At 50.3% G+C, this 19935-nt stretch overlaps 1 protein-coding gene across 3 annotated transcripts in view; it reads right to left on the bottom strand.

Moving 5' to 3' along the window:
• Window positions 1–12358: 12358 nt before the first annotated feature.
• Window positions 12359–19935, bottom strand: part of SLC3A2 (solute carrier family 3 member 2) — a 29242-nt gene continuing 21665 nt past the window's right edge. Inside the window, exons 1-10 of one of the 3 annotated variants that reach the window (XM_072970151.1) lie at window positions 18351–18485; window positions 17643–18080; window positions 17058–17231; window positions 16398–16492; window positions 14742–14810; window positions 14578–14636; window positions 14228–14408; window positions 13974–14117; window positions 13019–13102; window positions 12359–12876 (exon numbers count right to left, since the gene is read on the bottom strand). In XM_072970151.1, coding sequence (XP_072826252.1) covers window positions 12514–12876; window positions 13019–13102; window positions 13974–14117; window positions 14228–14408; window positions 14578–14636; window positions 14742–14810; window positions 16398–16492; window positions 17058–17231; window positions 17643–18075 — 1602 coding nt within the window. In that variant the 5' untranslated portion in view covers window positions 18076–18080; window positions 18351–18485 and the 3' untranslated portion in view covers window positions 12359–12513. Of the gene's footprint in view, window positions 12877–13018; window positions 13103–13973; window positions 14118–14227; window positions 14409–14577; window positions 14637–14741; window positions 14811–16397; window positions 16493–17057; window positions 17232–17642; window positions 18081–18173; window positions 18268–18350; window positions 18486–19935 lie in introns of those variants that run through there. The other 2 variants (XM_072970150.1, XM_031690791.2) reach the window with 2 other exon arrangements.

The raw sequence follows: 19935 nt of genomic DNA, 5'->3' as shown, positions 1-19935 counted from the left end.
GGGGTCAAAGCTGGTATTCAGATCAGGACTTAGGCCAGGAGGTCCCGATTGGCCCTTGTCCCAGGCACAGACCAGACCTGTCCAGTTCCCCTCCCCTTAGGTATGTCTATGTTCAGAGTCCTCAGCTCTGAAAGAGAAATGAGCCCTCACAGAAGAGTTAAGAGGATGAGCGGGACTGTAGGAAAAGTACCTCTATGGCTCTCTGCTCAGTGCTACCAGAGGAGCAGGCTGCTCACAGGTGAAGGCCAGGCACCAAGTCCAGTTTCTGGCCCACACCGGCCCAGCCTGGTCTTCAAAAAGAGTCCCATCCGCCCAGCCCAGGGAGAAGATACAGGGTTTGGAGAAAAGAGTAGGGGCGGCGAGTAAGCCTGGATGGGGGAAGGCATGCAATCCAGGAAGCATTCCCAGCAATGGGGGTCTGTGCCCCGAAAGCCTCTGAAGCAAGATTCCTGCAGAGCCAGCTGCCAGAAGACGGAGGAGATGGCTTGAGCCTAACAGGAGAGGGTGGCTGGACAAGCCATCGTCCACCCCAAATACTGCACCCTCTCCCGCCTTGAGGGAGTCCTTCTCCAGCCCCAGAAACAGGAAGTAGGAGAAGAATGAGGTGGCTTTGTGAATGCCACCTCCTCCGGCTACCAGGTTGGAGCTGACTTAGAGAAGGGGGGGAGTCAGGATTATTTCTCCTCCCGCCTACCCCCGACTCCATTCTCATCATGTTGCTTTAGCGCCATCTGCAGGCAACCAAGGGAATAGCCGCACCAGGAAAGGAGGCGCTTAGAACCTGCCTGGGCTGCTGCTTCCCATTGAGCAGGACAGATAATGAAACAGATGATCTTGGCCACCTCCACAGGAACCCTAGATCCCAAAGAATCAGCTCACTTGGCTGTTACTGCTCTGAGGCGGGCCCTACCTCTCTCCAGTATGCCAACCTCAGCAGATGACTAGGGGAGGGATGAGGGAGACTTGACATCTAGGAACAACACCATACTTTCCTGGGCCTCTCCAGGCTTTTGAAATCTCCAGTTTCCTTTTTTGGAGCCTGGCTCTGATTTTTCAGAACTGGTGCTGACCCAACTGGAAATCCTGACAGGTAACTTCTCAACATTACATCACAAAAGCCTTTGAATGCCATGTTCCCCATACCAAGCTCCAGACTCTACAGTTTGAGGTTATGTGTTTGTTCCTAGCCTCTTTGGTGACGCATACAAACTGCATAGCTCCAGGAATCAGACTCTCACGCAATGGAGTCCTGAAAACTGTTCTCACGTTCCCCCACCCACCCCTCGCCCCTGTATTTCCCCTGCCCCCAAGTGCTACTCTCCTTCTCGGTGTTCCTGGCCTGACTAGCACCACCATTCACGCAGTGCTCAATCCAGAAATCTGGGAGTGGCCTTGGACTCCTCCTTTTCACTCCCTATACCCAGTCAGTCTACCCCCTGAATAGTTTCCAAATTCATCCAGTGTTCTCCATCCCCACAGTCACCATCTGAACACAGGCCTCTGGCTCGCTATGTTGAAATAATCCCTTAATTCAGGGGTTAGCAATTTTTTTTCCATAAAGGGCAAGATAGTAAATATTTTAGGCTCTGTGAGCCAAGAAGTAAGTCAAGGATATTTTGTAGGCACTCATGTATAGTCTTGTGTACAACTACTCAACTCTGCCATTGTGGTCCAGAGCAGCCACATACAGTACATAAGTAAATGAACGGCTTTGTTCCAATAAAACTTGATTTGAATTTCATGGAGATTTGAATTTCATAGTTTTCCTGTGCCACAAAATATTACTTTCCTTTTGATCTGTTTTTCAGCCATTTAAAAATGCAAAATCCATTCTTAGCTCACAAGAGGCAGAGACCCACAGGCCAAACTTTGCCAACCCCTGCCTTAATTGGTCCCACGTCTACCCATTCTCCATGCTTCAGTCAAAATGCTTTTGCCAAAATATAGATCTGACATCATCAATTCCTTGCTAACAACTAGCCAATAGCAGCTTGAGATAAAAATGCAAGCTCCTTAGCTTCCAACAGCCTTCACATTCAGACCTACTTACTTCAGCCTCTTCTGTGGCTCCTCACTCCACAGACCCTAGGCTCAGCCTCTGAAATTCTCCTGGTCCTCACACAGACCTCAAGCTCGTGCCATGGTTTTTACTCCTTCCAGATCCTCTGCTTGGAATATTTTCACCCTAAAAAGGAAAAGGTTCTGTCTCATTTCTACTCTACTCACAAAACTTCTAACACCAAACTATGTGGGGCTTTTTTTCCACTCCAACATGAGCTGGGGGTCCTACAATTCAATTTGGATGCTATCTGCCTGGAATTATCACCAGATCCTACAAGTTAAGGACTCAGTCCCACAAGACGTCTCCCTACTTCAGATGCCAGTCACACATAGTGGGCCCCCAGGTTACCCACACTTCTCTCTGACTTGGCTACACATTCAGGGTTCCCATGACCCCACTTCAGGTTTAATAATTTGTTCTAACAGTTCACAGAATTCAGGGAAACATTTACCAGTTATATAATAAAGGATATGATAAAGGATACAGATGAACAGCCAGATGAAGAGTTATGGGCGGGGAGGGTATAGCCCATAGAGCATGTACTCAGCATGCACAAGGTCCTGGGTTCAATCCCCAGTACTGCCATTAAATCAATCAATCAATCAATCAATCAATCAATCTAATTACCTACATCTTGCCAAAAAAAAAAAAAGGTATGAGGGCGAGGTCCAGAAGGTGCTGAGCATAGGAGTGTCTGTACCTGTGAAGATGCACCATCCTCCCGGCACATGGATGTGTTCACCAACCCAGAAGCTTTCTGAACCCCAAACTTTAGGGATTTTTATGGAGGCTTCATCATGTAGATGTGATTGATATTAATTAACACTATCTCCCCGAAGGATGAGGGGCAGGGCTGAAAGTTCTAAGCCTCTGATCATGGCTTGGTCTTTCTGATGATCAGCCTCCATCCTGGAGCTACCTAGGAGCCGGTCAGGAGTCACCTCGTTAAGAGGGGAGGGTATAGCTCAGTGGTAGGGTGTGTACCTGGCATGCACAAGGTCCTGGATTTAATCCCCAGGACTTTCACTAAAAATAAATAAACAGAAACCTAATTACCTCCCCCCCAAAAAAAGAGTCACCTCATTAAAACAAAAGACACTCCTTTCTATCCTCCAGGAAGTTCCAAGGGATTTAGGAGCTCTGTGTCAGGAACGGAGATTAAAAACCAAATACTAGAACAAAAGATGCTCCTAGACCCCCATCACTTAGGAAATTATAAGACAAGAGTTCGGGAGCCAAAGTCTGTACAGACTTGGACAGATTGCTTCATTATTTCAATCCCCAATCTCCTCATTTGTAAAAAGAGGTTTAATCCTGCTGGGTCTATCAATCCATATGGAACACTTAGAAAATGCTGGCTTCCTTCCCCACCCTCTACAGCCTTCACTTTCCCTTTCTCATGCTCCTCTGCCTCTGGCCAGCCAAGTACACATTAGACCACAGCCTCTCAGGATCAGTAAAGTACTGGGCACATTGTCTGTGACATAGTAGACAATGAATGACCGCTATTGTATTTTTGCTGCCTTAGACAACCAGGAACAGGAAGCCCACAGGCTTCACTGACTCCTATTGGCATTCTTCCCCTCTGACATGAGGACAAACTCTCTTTAAATCTTAAAAATCCCTAGAGATGGATGTTATTGGCCCTGTCTGTAACACAATAAGAAATATATATTTGGTCTTTGTCCCCAGTTCCTAACACAGAGCTTCTAAAACCCTTGGAATTGCCTGAGAGATGGATGTAAGAAGAATGTCTTTGGTTAATCACAATGAGCCCATTTCAGTCTTACCTGAGTTTATGCTAATAAGGGGACTCTGGGGGAGCCCTAGACAGCTTCAAGATGGGGGCTGGTTACCTGAGGAATCCCCTATGTGAACAGAGGACTGGAATTTTCAGTCCCACTACTGACTTCCAGGGAGGGGAGACGGGTTGGAGATTTGTGTTCAAGCACTAGTGTGCAATGATTTCCTCCATCGTGCCTACGTAAGGCAACCTCCCAAGAGGGCATGGAAGCTCTGCGCACCTTCCCTCCCCCATACCTTGCCCCGCGTGTCTCTTCTCTCCGGCTTTTCCTGAGCTGAATCCTTTCTAATGAACTGGTAGCAGTAAGTAAAGTACTTTCCTGAGTTAAGTTGAGCTGTTCTAGTCATGTCTCTAGTTGTCCTGGAGAATAACTGTACCTGAGGAAGGAGCTGTTGGAACGCCCTGAATTTATAGTACCTGTGACATCCTGGGACTTGGCAACTGGCACCTCAAATGGGGACAGTCTTGGGGGAATGAACCCTTAACTTGTGCTGTCTGATGCTAACTCCAGGTAGATAGTATCGGAATTGAACTGAATTTTAGGACACCAGTTAGTATCTAGAGAACCAGAGAACTGGTTGGAGTGAGGAAACACACACACACAATTTGGTGTCAAAAGTGTTGTGGGTAAAAACTGTTCAGACTACATCCCAGATGAGGAAACTGAGGTTAAGTGGTTTATTAGAGCAAGAAGTCCATCCCTGAATGATCTCCAAGCCCATGCTCTCCTCCTCTGCACCCTGGCTGCCACCCCGGCTGGGTGACCCCTTCAGTTTATCAGTGCTGGTGTCACGGTCTCTTCAGCCCCAGGAACCTGACTCTCCACTGCACACCAGCCACACCCAGAGTCCTCAACGGATCCCTTCTCCAGAGTTTCAACCCCAGTGTCCTCACTCTCGCTCCACGCCCCCACCAGCCTCCCCCATCTTCGTCCAGACCCTGTCCTTTCTCTCCCACTCTTGCAGCCCTCTCCCCTGCCATGGCTTTTCAGTCCCTGAGGAGCTGGAACCATGTCCTCTTTCATCCACACCACAAATATCCCTGGTCCCCTGGCCACTTGCTTCCACTGCAAACTCATCACCCTGGACCAACCCCACCAATCATCTTCCCCGGTCCGACTCAGGGGCAGCCGAGCACTGCCGGAAAACAGTCCTGCTGCCTTGCAGACTGGCAGCAGAACGAGCGCAGGGGTCCTGACCTCAGCCAATGCGCCTCGTGCCCTGTGCTTGTCCTCAACATGCTCCCTAGTCTCATTCCCAAAGGTGTTCTCAGCTCTCCCCCTCCTTGTGCCCCCAACCCTCCGCACTCATAAGTAACCTTGCCTCCTGCGTGTTCATTTAAACAAGACTCAAACTCTTTGTTTGAGAAACCTTGCCGTGACTACAGCAATTATTTCACCTTGTGCACGTGGGAGAAGAGGCATGTGTCAGTGCTCCCCTCCTGGCTTAACAAAAAACTCACAGGCATTCATACCTCTTGGAAAACAGAGATGTGAATTTAAATATTATTGCCAGGGCAACACATTATTAAGGAAGACGAGCAATCAGAATCACACGCTTTGTCAAAGTTAAAGGTTACTTTCACAGGACAAAGCAACAGCCTCTTACATTTGATCGTCTGACAAGGCTCCCTTGTTAGAAATAACGTTTGCAAGGATGGCTTTATGATGCAGAAGAGAAGCTGCTTTTATTCCTGCTGCTTCAGAAGAAAAGGGAACATGATCTCCTTATCATATTGATGTTTTTTTCCTTTCCTTTCTTTCTTTCTTTCTTTTTTTTTTTTTTTTTGCCACCAAGTTAAGGGGCCTGGAGTTTGCCAGGCCAAGCACTGAAATTCCATTATTTAGCACCAAGAGAAACAAAGTAGGCCAGAAGCAGGCTGTTCACACTGCCTGGCGGTCCACCTACATTTCCCTTAAACAGTGGCTCTGCCACTCCGCTACATCAGGGCTGGTGCAACTTCAGCATGCATGAGTCAGCTGGGACTGAAATGCAGATTCCATCATCGACAGATGACTGGATAAAGAAGTTGTGGTATATTTATACAGTGGAATACTACTCAGCCATAAAAAATAATAAAATAATGCCATTTGCAGCAATATGGATGAAACTGGAGATTGTCATTCTAAGTGAAGTCATCCAGAAAGAGAAAAAAAATACCATATGATATCACTTATATGTGGATTTTTTTTTAAAAAAAGACAAATAAACTTATTTACAAAATAGAAACAGACTCAAAGACATGCAAAACAAACTTCTGGTTACAGTGGGGAGGGGAAGGGGTGGGAAGGGATAAATTGGGAGGTCCAGATTTGCAGATACTAATTACTATATATAAAATAGATAAACAACAAGTTATACTGTATAGCACCGGGAACTATATTCAATATCTGATAGTAACTTACAGTGAAAAAGAAAAAGAAAAGGACTATATATATGTATATGTATGACTGAACTATTATGCTATACACCAGAGATTGATACAACATTGTAAAGTGACTATATTTCAATTAAAAAAAAATGCAGATTTCAAATCTGATTCAAGAGGCGTGGGGTGAGCCGGAGAGTCTGCATGTCTAACAAGTAGGTGATGTACTTGCTCCTAGTCCCAAATAGACACTGTGAATAGGCAGTTCCTAAATGTTTACTTATAATTTCCCCCCTCACATCAAGCCTCCAACACTTGGAAGGCCCCAAACGTCACTCTCAGCTGATGACTTTTTTTCCAGTTTCACTGAGAAAATAAAAGCAACCTGTGGGTGGCACTCCACAAACTCCTCCCACATCCACCCACCAGCTATACACTTGAGTACTCAGCCTTCTCTGCGGCCAGCTCCCAGTAGAGGCTGGCTTCCCTCCTAACCCGCCACCCCTCCCGCACCCCCACCCCCGCACGAGACCCACCCTCTCTCCCGAGACCTCAAAGGTGTCCATCCAGAAAGTGTCTCTCCCGCATTTTCCCCTCTCTACTGAAGCAGGCATGCGGTCGTTGCGTTCATTTTAAACAAATAAATTAAAAGCCTCGGATTGCATATTTGAAAGTTGCTAAGAGAATAGATCCGAAAATTTCTCATCACGAGAAGAAAAACAATCTTGTAACTCTCTGTGGTGACCAATGCTAACTGGACTTATTGTGGTGATCATTTCCCAATATATACAAATACTGAATCAGTATGTTTTACATCTGAAACTAAAATCATGCTGTATGTCAATTATACCTCAATTAAAAAATAAAATAAGGGGGAGGGTATAGCTCAGTGGTAGAGTGCGTGCTTAGCATGCACAAGGTCCTGGGTTCAATCCCTGGTACCTCCACTAATAAATAAATAAGTAAATAAACTGAATTACCTTCTTACCATCAAAAAAATTAAAATTAAAAATATAAACTAAAAATAGTGAAATGGAAATAATAATAATTTTTAAAAGTCTTTTCTTCCTCCAGCTGGTGCCTCATTTCTCTCCCTTCCTGAACAGCTACGTTGTCTATGGTCACTGACTCCAGATTTTCTCATCTGATCCTCCTAAGCCCTTTCCAGTCAGCTTTTGCCCCAGCCTCAACCGAAACTTCTCTTGGCAAGGTCACCAAAGACCTCCATGCTAACCAACACGGCCAAGCCTCTGTCCTCTTTCTTGACCCCAGAAGCATTTAACATTTCCTCCACACTTGGTCCCCAGGCCACACCGTCCTATCTACCACACTGTCCCTCTTTCTCAGTCTCTGTTGCTGGCTTCTCCTCATCTCTCCCCTCTGAAGGGCTTGGTCCTCAGTGCTTGGTCCTCTTCTCTTCCATTCCTACACTCACTTCCCTGGTCCTCTCCAGTCATCTCTTAAATGCCAGCTGTGCCCATGACTCCCAGCTCTGCATCTCCAGCCCAGAGCGCCATGAACACCAGAGCAGCATGTCCAACTAACATCTTAACACTTCCACTTAGATGTCAGCTAGAGCTCAAAATCATCAGGGCCCAAACCGAGCTGCTGTTCCCCCTTTTAAACCCATTCCTCCAGCTGCCTTCCCCACCTCCATAAGTGGCAAATCCAATCTTCTAGCTGCTCAGGCCAAAATCCTTAAAAGCATCCTTGACTCTTCTCTGTCTAGGGCCCCTCCCCCAGGCTCACCAGCACCCTGTGTGAACTAGAAGAGGGCACCCCTCCGTCCTGGCACAGTACGACTTGCGTGACTTGGCAAGCCAACAGAGCCCTTTGTGAGGATAAGGTGAGCCCCTCCTTCCCGGACTCAGGGCCACTGCAGGCAGAGCATGTTCTGCACCTCAACATCCGCCACATTCCACGCCCTACGTAGCCAGTGGCTCTGTGCCCAACCGCACATGCATTGGCAGCATGTCCCCAGTGGCAGCCTCCCAGGCAGTTCCAGTTAGAAGACAATTGTACTTCCTGCTGCTTGGCGCCCACTTCCTGCCCATTTTCCAAGCCTGGTCCTGCCTCCTCCTGGCAGTTCCTGATAGTCTTTCAATAAGTTCTTTTGCTGCTTAAGAAAACTGGGAACTCCATCAGATACTATCTCAGAATTTTACAAATACCTCCCACCCTTAAAATTAGAAAAACCCATGTCTCCACCTCCCCTAGAAGGGCTCTGGGGAAGACTACCAGAAGACCACCAATGATCTCTTTGTCACCAAAATGAAGGCCACCAGAAACAGCTGTGCTCTGACACTGTCCTGACCCCCCTCAGCAGCCTCCACGACGGCAGAGCCAGAGTGAGCTTCCCAGGACGCAAGCCTGACCATGTCCCTCCCTGTTAAGCACATTTCAATGACTTCCTTTCTCTTCCTTATCTGAGCTTCTTACAGGCTCTGGTGTTTTATCCTAGATCTTCTGAAACAGAACATCCAGGGGAAAAGCCAGGACTTCTCTTTCTCATCATTGTCCTTGGGCACAACTAAGCAAGCTTGGCAAACACTGAGCTAGGGATTCCCAAACTGCTGTGGGAATCGTTTCAGAAAACTGGTTAAAAATAGACTGCCAGGCTCACCCCTTGGAGATTCCAATTGAGTGGATTTTGGATGGGAGAGACTTTTCCAGAGGATACTGCATAACGAGGGTGGGAATCACTGATCTATATACAGGCAAAGGATAACTCGAGCACGGCTGTTAAAGGCCGCAGGGCTCCAGCCTCTGGGTGGCTCTCACCACTCGCCCAGACTGTCCAGAACCACCCTCCGTGCTGTCTCAACTGAGCGGCTGTACGAAATGTTCCCTCTATCCGGGTGGCCCTGTCCTCTAAGTGCGTCACAGTGAATGCCGACTGGTGCCTCAATTTCAGCTCAAATAAAGGCTCCAGGAAGCTTCCCCTGATCTCCTACGTTAAACACTTGGTCTGTACTCCACAGGGCCCAGTGCACGGCTGCCCACAGCCCTTACCTCAGGACTGCCATTATTCACACACTGGCCTCCACTCCCAATTAGTGAAGCCCAGAACAGTGGGCAGTCTTTGAGTCCCCCTCACGCCCCAACACACAGCACACTGACTGGTACTCAGGCCAATGGAAATGTCAGTTCCCTTCCTGACCCACAGGCAGGTAACTGGCTAGAGGTCCCGGGGAAAGACTGAGTCCAGTGACACTATGGTGCTAAGGCCTGGGTCCAAATGGCAGCTCCCTGCTGTGTCCAACAGGGTCCCTACCCACAGTCCTCACAGGTATATCACAATGACTTTACAGAAAAAAAAAGTGAAATCTTATTAAACCGGTTATCTCATTTAAAACTGCCTGTAAGCCTTAATTTACGGCCTCCAGTGCTTAGAATTTCATTTAATCCTTTGGAAACTGGAAACTGTGTAAGAGCAGGGTCTTGTCTACCGAATTCAGAAATGAGGATGGTACACCACGGAACAGAGCAGTGACTCAAAAAATGTTTGTTGAGTGAATGAATGAAAGAACAGCAGAGGTGACTTTCTGTGGGAGCCACCCGCCCTCTGCCCGGGCCCCCGTTTCAGACTGCCCTGGGGAGAGGCATTCTAGCCACTTTCCTCATCTGTGGTAAGAGGGGTGAGAACGCCTTCTTCATCGGTAGCTGGGGGGCTACTTCTACCACTACCTCTGGCTCTATTTCTTTCCTTCCTTAACGGGGAATCCGGGAGAGACCTTAATGGTAGAGCTCTTGCAGATTTCAGAGGGCCAGCAAGTTCATGTTCTCACCTGTTCCCCCACAGCACAGAGATCAGACTACTACCAGGAGTACACAGCATCGCTGGACATTTGAATGGCTTCATTTAATTTTTGGCTTATTCATTGTGTTTTAAAAACAAATCTGGGGGAGCTATTGTTTAAGGGATACAGTCTCAGTTTGGCATGATGAAAAAGATACGGAGGTGGAAGGTGGTGATGGTTGCAAATAATGCAAATGGACTTCATGCCACTGAACTGTACGCCTAAAAATGGTTAAGATGGCAAATCTTACATTATGTATATTTAACCACATTTTTCTTAAGGATAAGCCCACAGTAAATTGTAAAGCACACAGTCACGATGAGGCTCCATCTGTAGCAACCCCATGATACAAACTATGGGTCAGAGGTGAGGCCAGGAGGCAGAGGGAGAGGGGGAAAGGGAGGGCTGGAGCTGGGACCCTGGCAAAGAACTCGAGGAGAGAAGGGTTGGGGAGCCTCAAAAAGAGGAGGGGCCTGGATTAGATGTGGCCCAGAACAGGGAAGGGCTGTGAGGAGGGCGAGGTCCAGCTGGCGGGCTGCAGGGTGTGTCTTCTCAGGAACTGAGCTGGGAGCAGCTCAGAGTCCATGCTGAGTGCACACCTTCCTGCAAAGCCCTAGGGCACAGTCTCAGGCAGAGCAAAGGTCGGCAGACATGGACTGGGCCTAAATTTGGGATATCTAATCTTTTGACCTGTCCTCTACATCAAGACAACTTTAGAGGTCCAGGCCCAATCCAAGCCCCATCCCACAGGAACGTTCTTTTCCATAAGAGAACTAGGACGGCCAAGCTCAACCCCGAGGCTGAGGCCAAACTAAGAACCATTCTGACTGCAATAGGACAGACAGCAAATCCTGTGGATCCACTCACAAAATAAATGCAGCACCTCCATCACCTCGTTTACCACCTCCAAAGTCTGGCCTCTGCACTCAGCTACTGGGAGGTAACCTCTAGACCCCTGGAATGCCCTGCTTGATAGGAGTGTCCCTTAGTCCAGGGACTTCAGACATTGGACTGTCTTAATGCGATTTATGAGGGCTATGGGACAAGTGGCCTCTGGAGGCGCCAGAAAGTAAAGGTATTACCCGGAATGTCCAGGAGGGGCTAAAGGGTGATGGTTAGCCATGTGGGCTTATGTGAGTAAACTCCAAGAAAAACTCCAGACCACAAAAGATCAAGCAAGTTTCCCTGCTTGGCCACGCTGTGTGGGTTAGTCAGGAGGTCTGCATCCAGGACTCAAGTGGGACCCCTCTCCACCGGGAAAGGACCATCGGATACTTCCTATGTGGATCCCTCCTAATCCCAGATTGGCTCTGTGCTTCCTGTCCTTGGTTGGTTTAAATGCGTATCCTTTCACTAGAATAAAAGTGTAACCTTTGTGCTTTCCTGAGTCCTGAGTCATTCTAGCAAACCACCCAGGGAGGATGGTCCTGGGGACCTGGAACTTGTGGCTGCTATTAGACATGAGGGCAGTTGACCGTGCCCTCCACCGATGCAGTTTGCCCAACACTCTGCACCCTGCTGTGTGCCTTACCATGACCTTCGTCTTCTGCCTACCCCTTTCCAACAAGGCCTCAACCCTTGCCCTCTCCTTATTTTTCATGAGAATCGGGCATGCTCCCACCCAAGAGCACTGGAAAGCTCCTTCCCAGACATCTGGCAAGTTAAATCTCTCCCAAATTCCAGGTCTTTTATTCAAATGTCACCTTGTTGGTCAGGCCTCCTTTGGCCTCCACCCCAAATTCCCTTCACGCCCAACACCTACCTCTTACCCTGGTTTACTTTTTCCTCTTTGAACATTATCATTATATCCACCAAACTCTAAATTTTAATCTCATCCTTCTGTCTCCTCACTAGACTATCATCCCCAGGGAGACAGGGATTTTGTACTCTGTTCCCTCCTGTAACTCCAGGACCTAGAACAGTTCCTCGCACAGCTTGGTGCACAATTAAATTCTTGTTGAATGAAAGATCTGCATTATCTTCTAGAAGTACATTTTAGAAAACAGGCCACCCGACTCCCACTCTTTCTCCCAGAAAGGCCAAATCTGCAAAACAGGAAAGTGATCATATTTGTCTGGAGACCACTGCTGAGGGAGGCAAGGAAGAGTCAGCAAGAGCTGAGTCCTCCTGGAGAAAGCACCCTGGCTCAGGCTGGGCGGGGAGGCAGGGATGCTGTTAGGACTTCGGCAGGTCCCTTCCTGTCGGGCAGGAGCAGATGCATGACACTCATTGGCCCTGATCACTGTGGGGCAGGCCCACTAGGGGAGAGGGACGAAGGGGAGGGAAATTCCTGCTGCTGACAGCGGATGGAGGGAAGACAAGGCCTCACCAGGTAGGGGTGACTTTTATTTGAAGCTAGAAAACACACCCTATTTGGGGATTCATCTGTAACAGTTCTAAAAAAAAAAAAAAAAAAAGGAGAGAGAGAAATCAGAGCCCTGAGGGCCTGGGAAGTAGTGGAAAAGGGTAGTAGGTCTGGGTCAGGCCACGTAAGGGAAGCGGAGCAGCAGCCCCTCGTGGGGCCCCAGGTACAGGTGCTCCAGCTCAAGAGAGGTGCCCTCCTTGCGGCCCGGCTGGGTGCTGAGCAGCAGATTCACGCTGGCGGGCAGGCCGGTGCCGGCAGGCGGCCTGGAGGCCCCCAGCCTGGCAGGTTGGCCCACATCCCCAAAGTTGAGAACTATCAGGAAACGCTCGTTCTGGTCCCACTGGCGGATGTAGGAGAAGAGGTCGGGCCCTGAGGAGAGCACGTGGAAGTCTCCGTGCAGCAAGGAGCGCTCCTTACCCCGCAGATCGCTCAGCCAGCGGAACAGGGAGAGGATGGAGCCGGGGTCTTTACTCTGGCCCTGCAGACGGTAAAGAGATGAAGATACAGCTGAAAGGGATGAAGGACTCCCACCAGGTGGAAACTCCTATAAGCCACCAACTCCACCATCCTCCCCACCCCCTAACTCTGCAGGTCAGGCCCTGCCCATCTAAAACCCTTACCTTCACGGTCATGTTGACATCTACAGGTCCTGAGGTGTTGGGGAAGCTGGATTCATCCCACAGCATGACTGGAGCCTTCACAGGCTAAAACGCAGGGACAACAGGACTTGGAAAAGGCCTGGGCCACTCTCCCTAACTCCTCCTCCCGTGCCCAGCCCCAGGGATGTACAACTGTCCCCTCAGCCTAGACAGCCACAAGCTAGCCCCTTCACTGCCCTCCGGTCCCTGCTCAGTTGCCTCCATCAGGTTTCCTGTGGCCACTCGATATAAAACATACCCTGTTCCCTACCCTCTAGGCCTCTCACCCTGCTTTCTCCTGCACAGCAGGTTACCAGCACCTGGCATCTTTATTATATTTGCTTATTATCTAATCTCACCCTCTCCAGCTCTTTTATGCATTGCTATATCTTCCGTGCATGGCAGATAGGAATTAGTCAATAAAACTTTGTGCACAATAAATGAATGACTGGTCTGTAAATATCAGCTTAGGTGTCAACCTCCAACCCCGGGGCCAAAGCTAAGTGGTGCCTTCACAGTCTGACCCCATCACTGTACTTGCTGTGTACACTTCTCTTACTCATCTGGTTCCCCTGCTAAACTCTGAGTTCCTGGAGGGCACAGAGCCTAACAGAGACCTCACTGTCCAGTGAATGAATGAGTCACTGAGTAACGGCTACCATACTGAGTGCCCGCGAGGAGTCAGGCATTGCATTTTAAAACATGCCCTCATTTAGTCCTAACTAACCCACAAGACAGACAGTAGAGACATCACAGGAGAGATGACCAAGAGTCAGAGAAGTGAGATAACTTCCATAGGCCACACAGCGACTGACCAGCCAGCTGACTCAAAGGCAGTTCCACCCCAAGGCCCCCGTCTGTCCGCCACCACCCACAGGACCCTCGTAATGGATGAACACAACCTCCCCCGTTGTGCTGGGGAGGCATCAAGCGATACCTGTCCAGGGAGGGCAGCTTCCTCCAGGCCAATCTCATCCCCATAGCTGAAAACTGGGGTCCCTGGCAGGGTGAAGAGCAGCAGCTGGTAGAGTCGGAGGAGCTGAAGCGGCACGAAGGAGGTCAGGAGCCCCGCCTGAGACACCTGCAGGAATCATGCACTGGTGAGCCCCAAAGCCCGCCGCTGCCTCCACCTCCCAACACCCCTCTCTTCCGAAAGGCCTCCTGCCCCTCTCCCACCTCTGCGGTACTCACACTCCAGCTGCACCAGTGACTGCCAGTGGCGTTCAAATACTGGGTGACCAGGAAACCTGTATGATTCCCAGTGAAACGGGAGTCTGACAGGTACGAGCTAGTCAACAGCAGGTCCTTGGTGGATTCGAGCAGGCTCAGGATCTGCTGAAGGTCGGAGGAGTCAGTGCCTGCAATCAAGAGCCTGCGCAGAGCAGAGCAGAGCAGGAGTCAAGGTTAGTACAGGACACGAAAGAAGAGTGAAGGCGAAGGAGACTCTCTGGACCAGGAACCACTCCCTTTCTAGGGCGAGCACGGCACTGAGAGGTTCCGACAACAGAGCCGAGTTGAGGAAGTAGGGGTCTGGCACCCACCTATCTTCACTGAAGCTCTTGGTAATGTTCTGCCACTCGGCCAAGAATGAAGACGCACCCTAGAAGGAAAAGAGCAGAGTCTAGGAGCAGGGAACACTAAAAGTCCCCGGTAAGTCCCCCTGATCTCACCCAGGCTCCGCCCCTCACATGGAAAGGGTACTCACTGTCAGATTCCCAACGTCCCGAACCTGGATCCCATCCACACCGGCCTGCAGCCAAAAGCTCAGAGCTTCCTATAGAGAGGCCAAAGAAAAGGGGAAAGATACCAACACTCTGATGCAAAGGCTCAGAAAATTCCAGCCTACACTAAATCTTGCCTATTACACACTTCCCCGTGATCTTGGGAGAGTCACTTGCCTTGAACAGTCTCACTTTTTCACCTCATTATAAAGCTTTAGCCTTTGGTCCCTTCCATTCTAACCTATCATTGATCCTCTCAGTGCCATAGCGTTCCACTTTTCTATTCCTCCCCGTGGTGAATCACAAAGCTCTACTTCTGACACCTACAGAAAAGGCCCACAAGAAAAGCGTGTTCATACACGTAACTTCACTTAACACTAAGCACGTGTAGGGTGCTAGAGATGAGGAAACAATGTCAGAGAAGCAAGGAAGCATGCCAGAGGCCACAATCAGAGAGCAGCAGGGACAGGACCCAAACTGCTAAACAAGATCCCAAGACAGGTGTACTTATTCCTCTCCTAGTTTCCTGGGGCCTGGGGAGAGTGTGAGTAACAGAGCCAGTCAGAGCAAGACTAGGATAAAAGAGAAATTCAAAGCACGCTCCAAGGCAGTTTAGGTGAAGATTTGAAAAGAGGAGCCAGCTCTGCAGCAGAGGCCCAGCCCTGAAGCCCCGGCATGTGTGGCACACCTAACACGGAACCCCACTCCCGCTGCCCCCTCTACCCGCCTTTCTCTCCCTGCTCCATGTGCTCTCTAGTCTAGTCTCCATTTTCATCTGAGGCTCCCACACCTCATGCCATATGATCTGAAAACATTCCCTTCTCAGTAACTTTTAAGGGGTCTTCCAGCAATTAGCAAGGATGGAACTGGATGATCCCAAAGGTCTACTGAAATGCTGGGAGTACAGAAGTCTACCTCAGAATCACGGCACCAGCAACATGTCAGGGTCTGTCTCCATTTTTGTCCTACCCCTTCTGAATTGGTCAGTGTCCTAGAACCCAGGCCTCAGGAACTGGGACGACATTCAAATGCTCACTCTCAGCCTGCTAGGTAGAGTTTGAGCCTATACCCTCAGGGAAGGCAGATGAGGAAGGATATAAGACTAGTTGGGGCATCAACTCCCAAGGCACATTAAGCCTCTCTGAACTTCAGCTTCCTCATTTATAGATTACGGGTAATGATAGGAACCTCGTATGGTTACACAGGGAATTAAAGAAGGTACATAAAATACTCGGCATACTTCCAGATACATAGGAAGACCCTGATGCTTCCAATTTCAGACTAGGCTCCACTCCAAAACACATCAAATAAGAAATGGGAAACCAGACAGGACAGGATTCCCACAGAGATAGGGCTTCCTCTCCCAAAAGGAAGAAAATTCACATCTGAGAAATTCCCTTCCTGGCAGTCACCCTCAGAGTCAGAGAAACAAGGAAAATGAGTGGTCACAAAAGAAACAAACAAAAACAAGGATGCACTGCTGGCCTATCCTTCTGCCTGTGGGAGGAGAGTGCCTGTTCGGCTCCAAGGAGCAAGGGATCCCTCGGCTGGCACTGGGCTACGTTTATAGAACTTGCTATAAAAGGACCAAACGGTCCCAGCATCCAACTCCCACCTACCATCAGCACCAAGACACTCACCTTCATCTTGGTTGCCACAGAGCCAATCTGAGTGAACCTGAACCATGAGTTCTGGCCCTTATAGTTGGGAGTGAGATCTAGAATGACCCGGATGCCTAGAACAATGGAGAAAGAGGCAGTTGTGAGAAAGACCCTGGGGTGAGGGGAAAGGAGGAAATCAACAAATACAAGTCAGTAGAGTTATCTCCTACATATTACTTGATACAAAAGCTTAGATTTAAACCCTGGCAAAACTCTTCCCATTGAAACAGAGATATTGGGGAGGGGGCAGCAGCAGTGTAGTGTAATAGAGGAGGCCGAGCTATGGGGCCCTACGCTACCCATCCTCTTTTAAAAGTAAGACAAGATTTTACTTGAATTTTCTTTTCAAAGGATTCACTCTCTTCCAAGTTTTTAAATCACTGATTTAGCAAAAGCCTGCATTTTACAAATAAGGGCACTGAAGCCCAGAAGTTAAATAACTGTACATTCAAGTGTAGAAAGTCTCTGAACTTGACAATTCCATTTTAGGCTGAAGCCTAACAAACCTCCCCTGTACCTGCCCTGGGAAAACTCTGAGCCAGTCAGCAATAAACCAGACAAAAGTCCTATCCCGCCTTTCCTCTGGCCAGAAGGCCAAGCCCTTCCTAGCTGCTTCCTTGCCAACTCTAGGACACCCACTCTTCTTCTTGGCCGATTGCAGGAGGCTGTCAAAATCTTCCTTGGAGCCAAAAGTGGGGTCGATCTCTTCCAAGTTGGTCCCTTCGAGGTCATCCTTCTGGTTCTTGTGAATTGGGCCCAGCACAAAACCCTTCACCTTCAGGGTACTCAAGTAATCAAGACGCCCCTTCAAGCCTGAAATGGAGAAGCATTGTTAACGTGAGGCCTCTTTGAGGCCCCTGATTTCCCCTATTCTCCCAGGGACTATGTGGGGAGATGAGGCTGGATCACAAGACTCAGAGGTGCTGACGTAAGGAACCTAGCACATTACTTCAGAACTTGCCGCGACGGGCACGGGCCCCAAGGCGGGCGGGGGCGGGGAAGGGCGGGGAAGGGCGGGGTGGGGGATGCTGAGTCAGCCACCCGAACGAAAGAGGGAGCTGGAGCGGGGGGGGGGGGGCGGTTTCCGTCAAAGAAGGAGGAGCTACGTTCCGGAGAGCGGTTGCCGGTACCGGGTAGGGTGGAGAACCATCTAAGTCAATCTGGGACAGGGGTTGAAACTGGTGACCGATTAAACTAGGGGCGCGCGGGGCGCACAGCACTCACTCGCTAGGTCGCCAGCGTCGCGGCCCTGGAAGGCCCGAAGGTCGCCAATGCGGTAGAGGGCGCCCTTGTGCCACCAGCTCTGCGCGGGCAGCTCGCGGCAGCGCGGCGCCCGCACGATGATGACCACGGCGCCCGCCAGCATGCCGAGCCAGCCGAGCCAAAACAGCAGCAGCAGCGCCCAGCGGGTGCGTACCCAGCCGGGGCTGCCCGCCACTTTCAGCAGCTCCTCTTTAGACAGGCCCGTGAACTTGGCGGCCGCCGCCGCCTCCGCCTCATCGTCGGCCACCTTGACCTTCACCAAGCCGTTCTTCTCGGTGCCGCCCGCCACGACCACAGCCACCGCCGCCCCCGACGCCGCGTTCATCGGCTGCTTCTCGGGTTCCATCTCGTTCAGCTCCACTTCTTTCATGTCCACTTCGGTGTCCTGGTTCATTGTGCCTGCGGAACCGGAGACACGACGCAGCCTGCGGTCAGCTGGTGGCTGGACACCTGCCCGGACCTCCCGGCCCCAGTACGGCCTCCCGGGCTTACGTGACTCCGCGCAGCTTCCGCGACCGCGTCTGCTGGGCGGCGGGCGCGGCCTCGGGAACCGGACAGGGGAGCCCCGCCCCGCCCCGCCCCCGCTCGACCCTTAAAGTGGAACCTCCGGAATTACTCTTTCCGGGACTGCCCGGGTGGGCGGCGGAGGAAATAACGTGGGGAACTCGCCTCTGACTGTTGCGTGGTCCAGTTCCTCATCTCGAACCGTCTACCCCTAAAGTTCCTTCGACCTGGCCTCTAAAAAGCCTGAGCACAGAGCCACATTTAGGTGGGCGGAGTCTGTGGTTTGTCCCGCCCCGGATCCCCTCTGGTCCCTCTCGCGTCGAAAAGTGGGCATAAACGGGTCATCCACCCCGTGGGGTTTCCGAGGCACTCCACACTCCGCGGGTTTGTGACTTCCCCACACACCATCCTCCATGTGCACCTGGCCCAAGGTCCAGGCCACCGACCGCCTTGTCTTCGCTTGGCCCCTTGCACTCCCAGAGCCAGCCAAACTCAGTTCTGCCCTTCCCCCAACCAGACCTTGTCTTAAGCCTCTGGGACTTGGCGCTAGATCTCCGCTTCCCGCAGGGCTTACTCCCACTCGTCCTTCAAGACATCTTGAGTTTAGTTCAATTAATTCATCATTCAGCAAGTATTTATTGAGAACCCTCTACAGTACCTTGCTTTATTAAGTTTATTGAATTAATCCTAATCTACTCCGTGATGTTTTAAGACAAATCTGTTTGGACAGGAGAGTTGCTGACACTCCCCATCTTACCCTATCCTACCCCCAATTTCCGGCGCCAGGATGCCTGGCAGCTACGAATCCTACATCAGGAAGAGACTGATGGGCAACCTCGGGGCTGATGCAACATTCCAGGGCTGGGCCTCAATTAGAGGCATCCACCTTTTTCTTACAACAGATCAGAAGATGCCATGGCCAGACTCTTCCCCACCTCTCAGGGCCTCCCACAGACTAGCCCAATCTCCCTAGGGTGCCACGGTTCCCTGACCTCCCCATCACTTCACTATGCTAGGCCTTGGAGGCAGCTGTTACCGCAGAGGCCTTAAAGACCACCCAACTTCTCTCCACAGAGGTCCTTGGATTTAGAGTGAGATGAGGTTCACAGCAGGGACTGCTGGACATCAACACCATGAGGTGCCAACACCTTCAGGAACTTCTTGTTCCTGAGCAGTGCCAGCTGGGTTATTTTCAGAGAGGAGCTGAAGGAAGTAAGTTCTTTCTCCCTCTGCCACCTGGGCTGGAAGCCAAGATAGCTGTGTACTGGGGAGAAAGCAAAAGCCAAGATCTGAAGAAACAGCAGACTGAAAGGGGTGCCAAAGGAGAGCAGAGAGAGTGAAAAGGCTCATCCTCTGCCTCCCCTTCCCTTCTTCACACTGAGCCCATCCCCACCCCCACCCCAGGAAGGCTGAAACCAAGTCCTAGAAGGAGGCAGGCAAGCAGGTAGAGGTTGGAGTTCAGATCAGCGCTGAATGGTAAGAAGTCTAAGGTGCCTGGAGCAAGCCATGTAAGTGCCAACCAGGGGTTCTAAACAGACTTTATTACCAGCATGAAAGCTCAAAGTTAAGAACATCTACCCTGGAGATGGTCCAACATAACACCCCTGGGGACACAGTGTCTCACTCACAACCCCCCATGGCTCCAGACAAATGAAACCAATCCCTTCCGCATGTGGTAAAGAAGCTAACAACTTACCTCCCCAAGTTTATCACCCCCCACACCTGCCACAGGGACTGCCCTCCAGCAACA

This window comes from Vicugna pacos, chromosome 10 (genome assembly GCF_048564905.1).
Source record: "Vicugna pacos chromosome 10, VicPac4, whole genome shotgun sequence".
In the NCBI taxonomy this organism is placed as follows: Eukaryota; Metazoa; Chordata; class Mammalia; order Artiodactyla; family Camelidae; genus Vicugna; species Vicugna pacos.
Note: the sequence above shows the minus strand (reverse complement) of the source record. Positions and strands in the feature narration are given on the sequence as shown.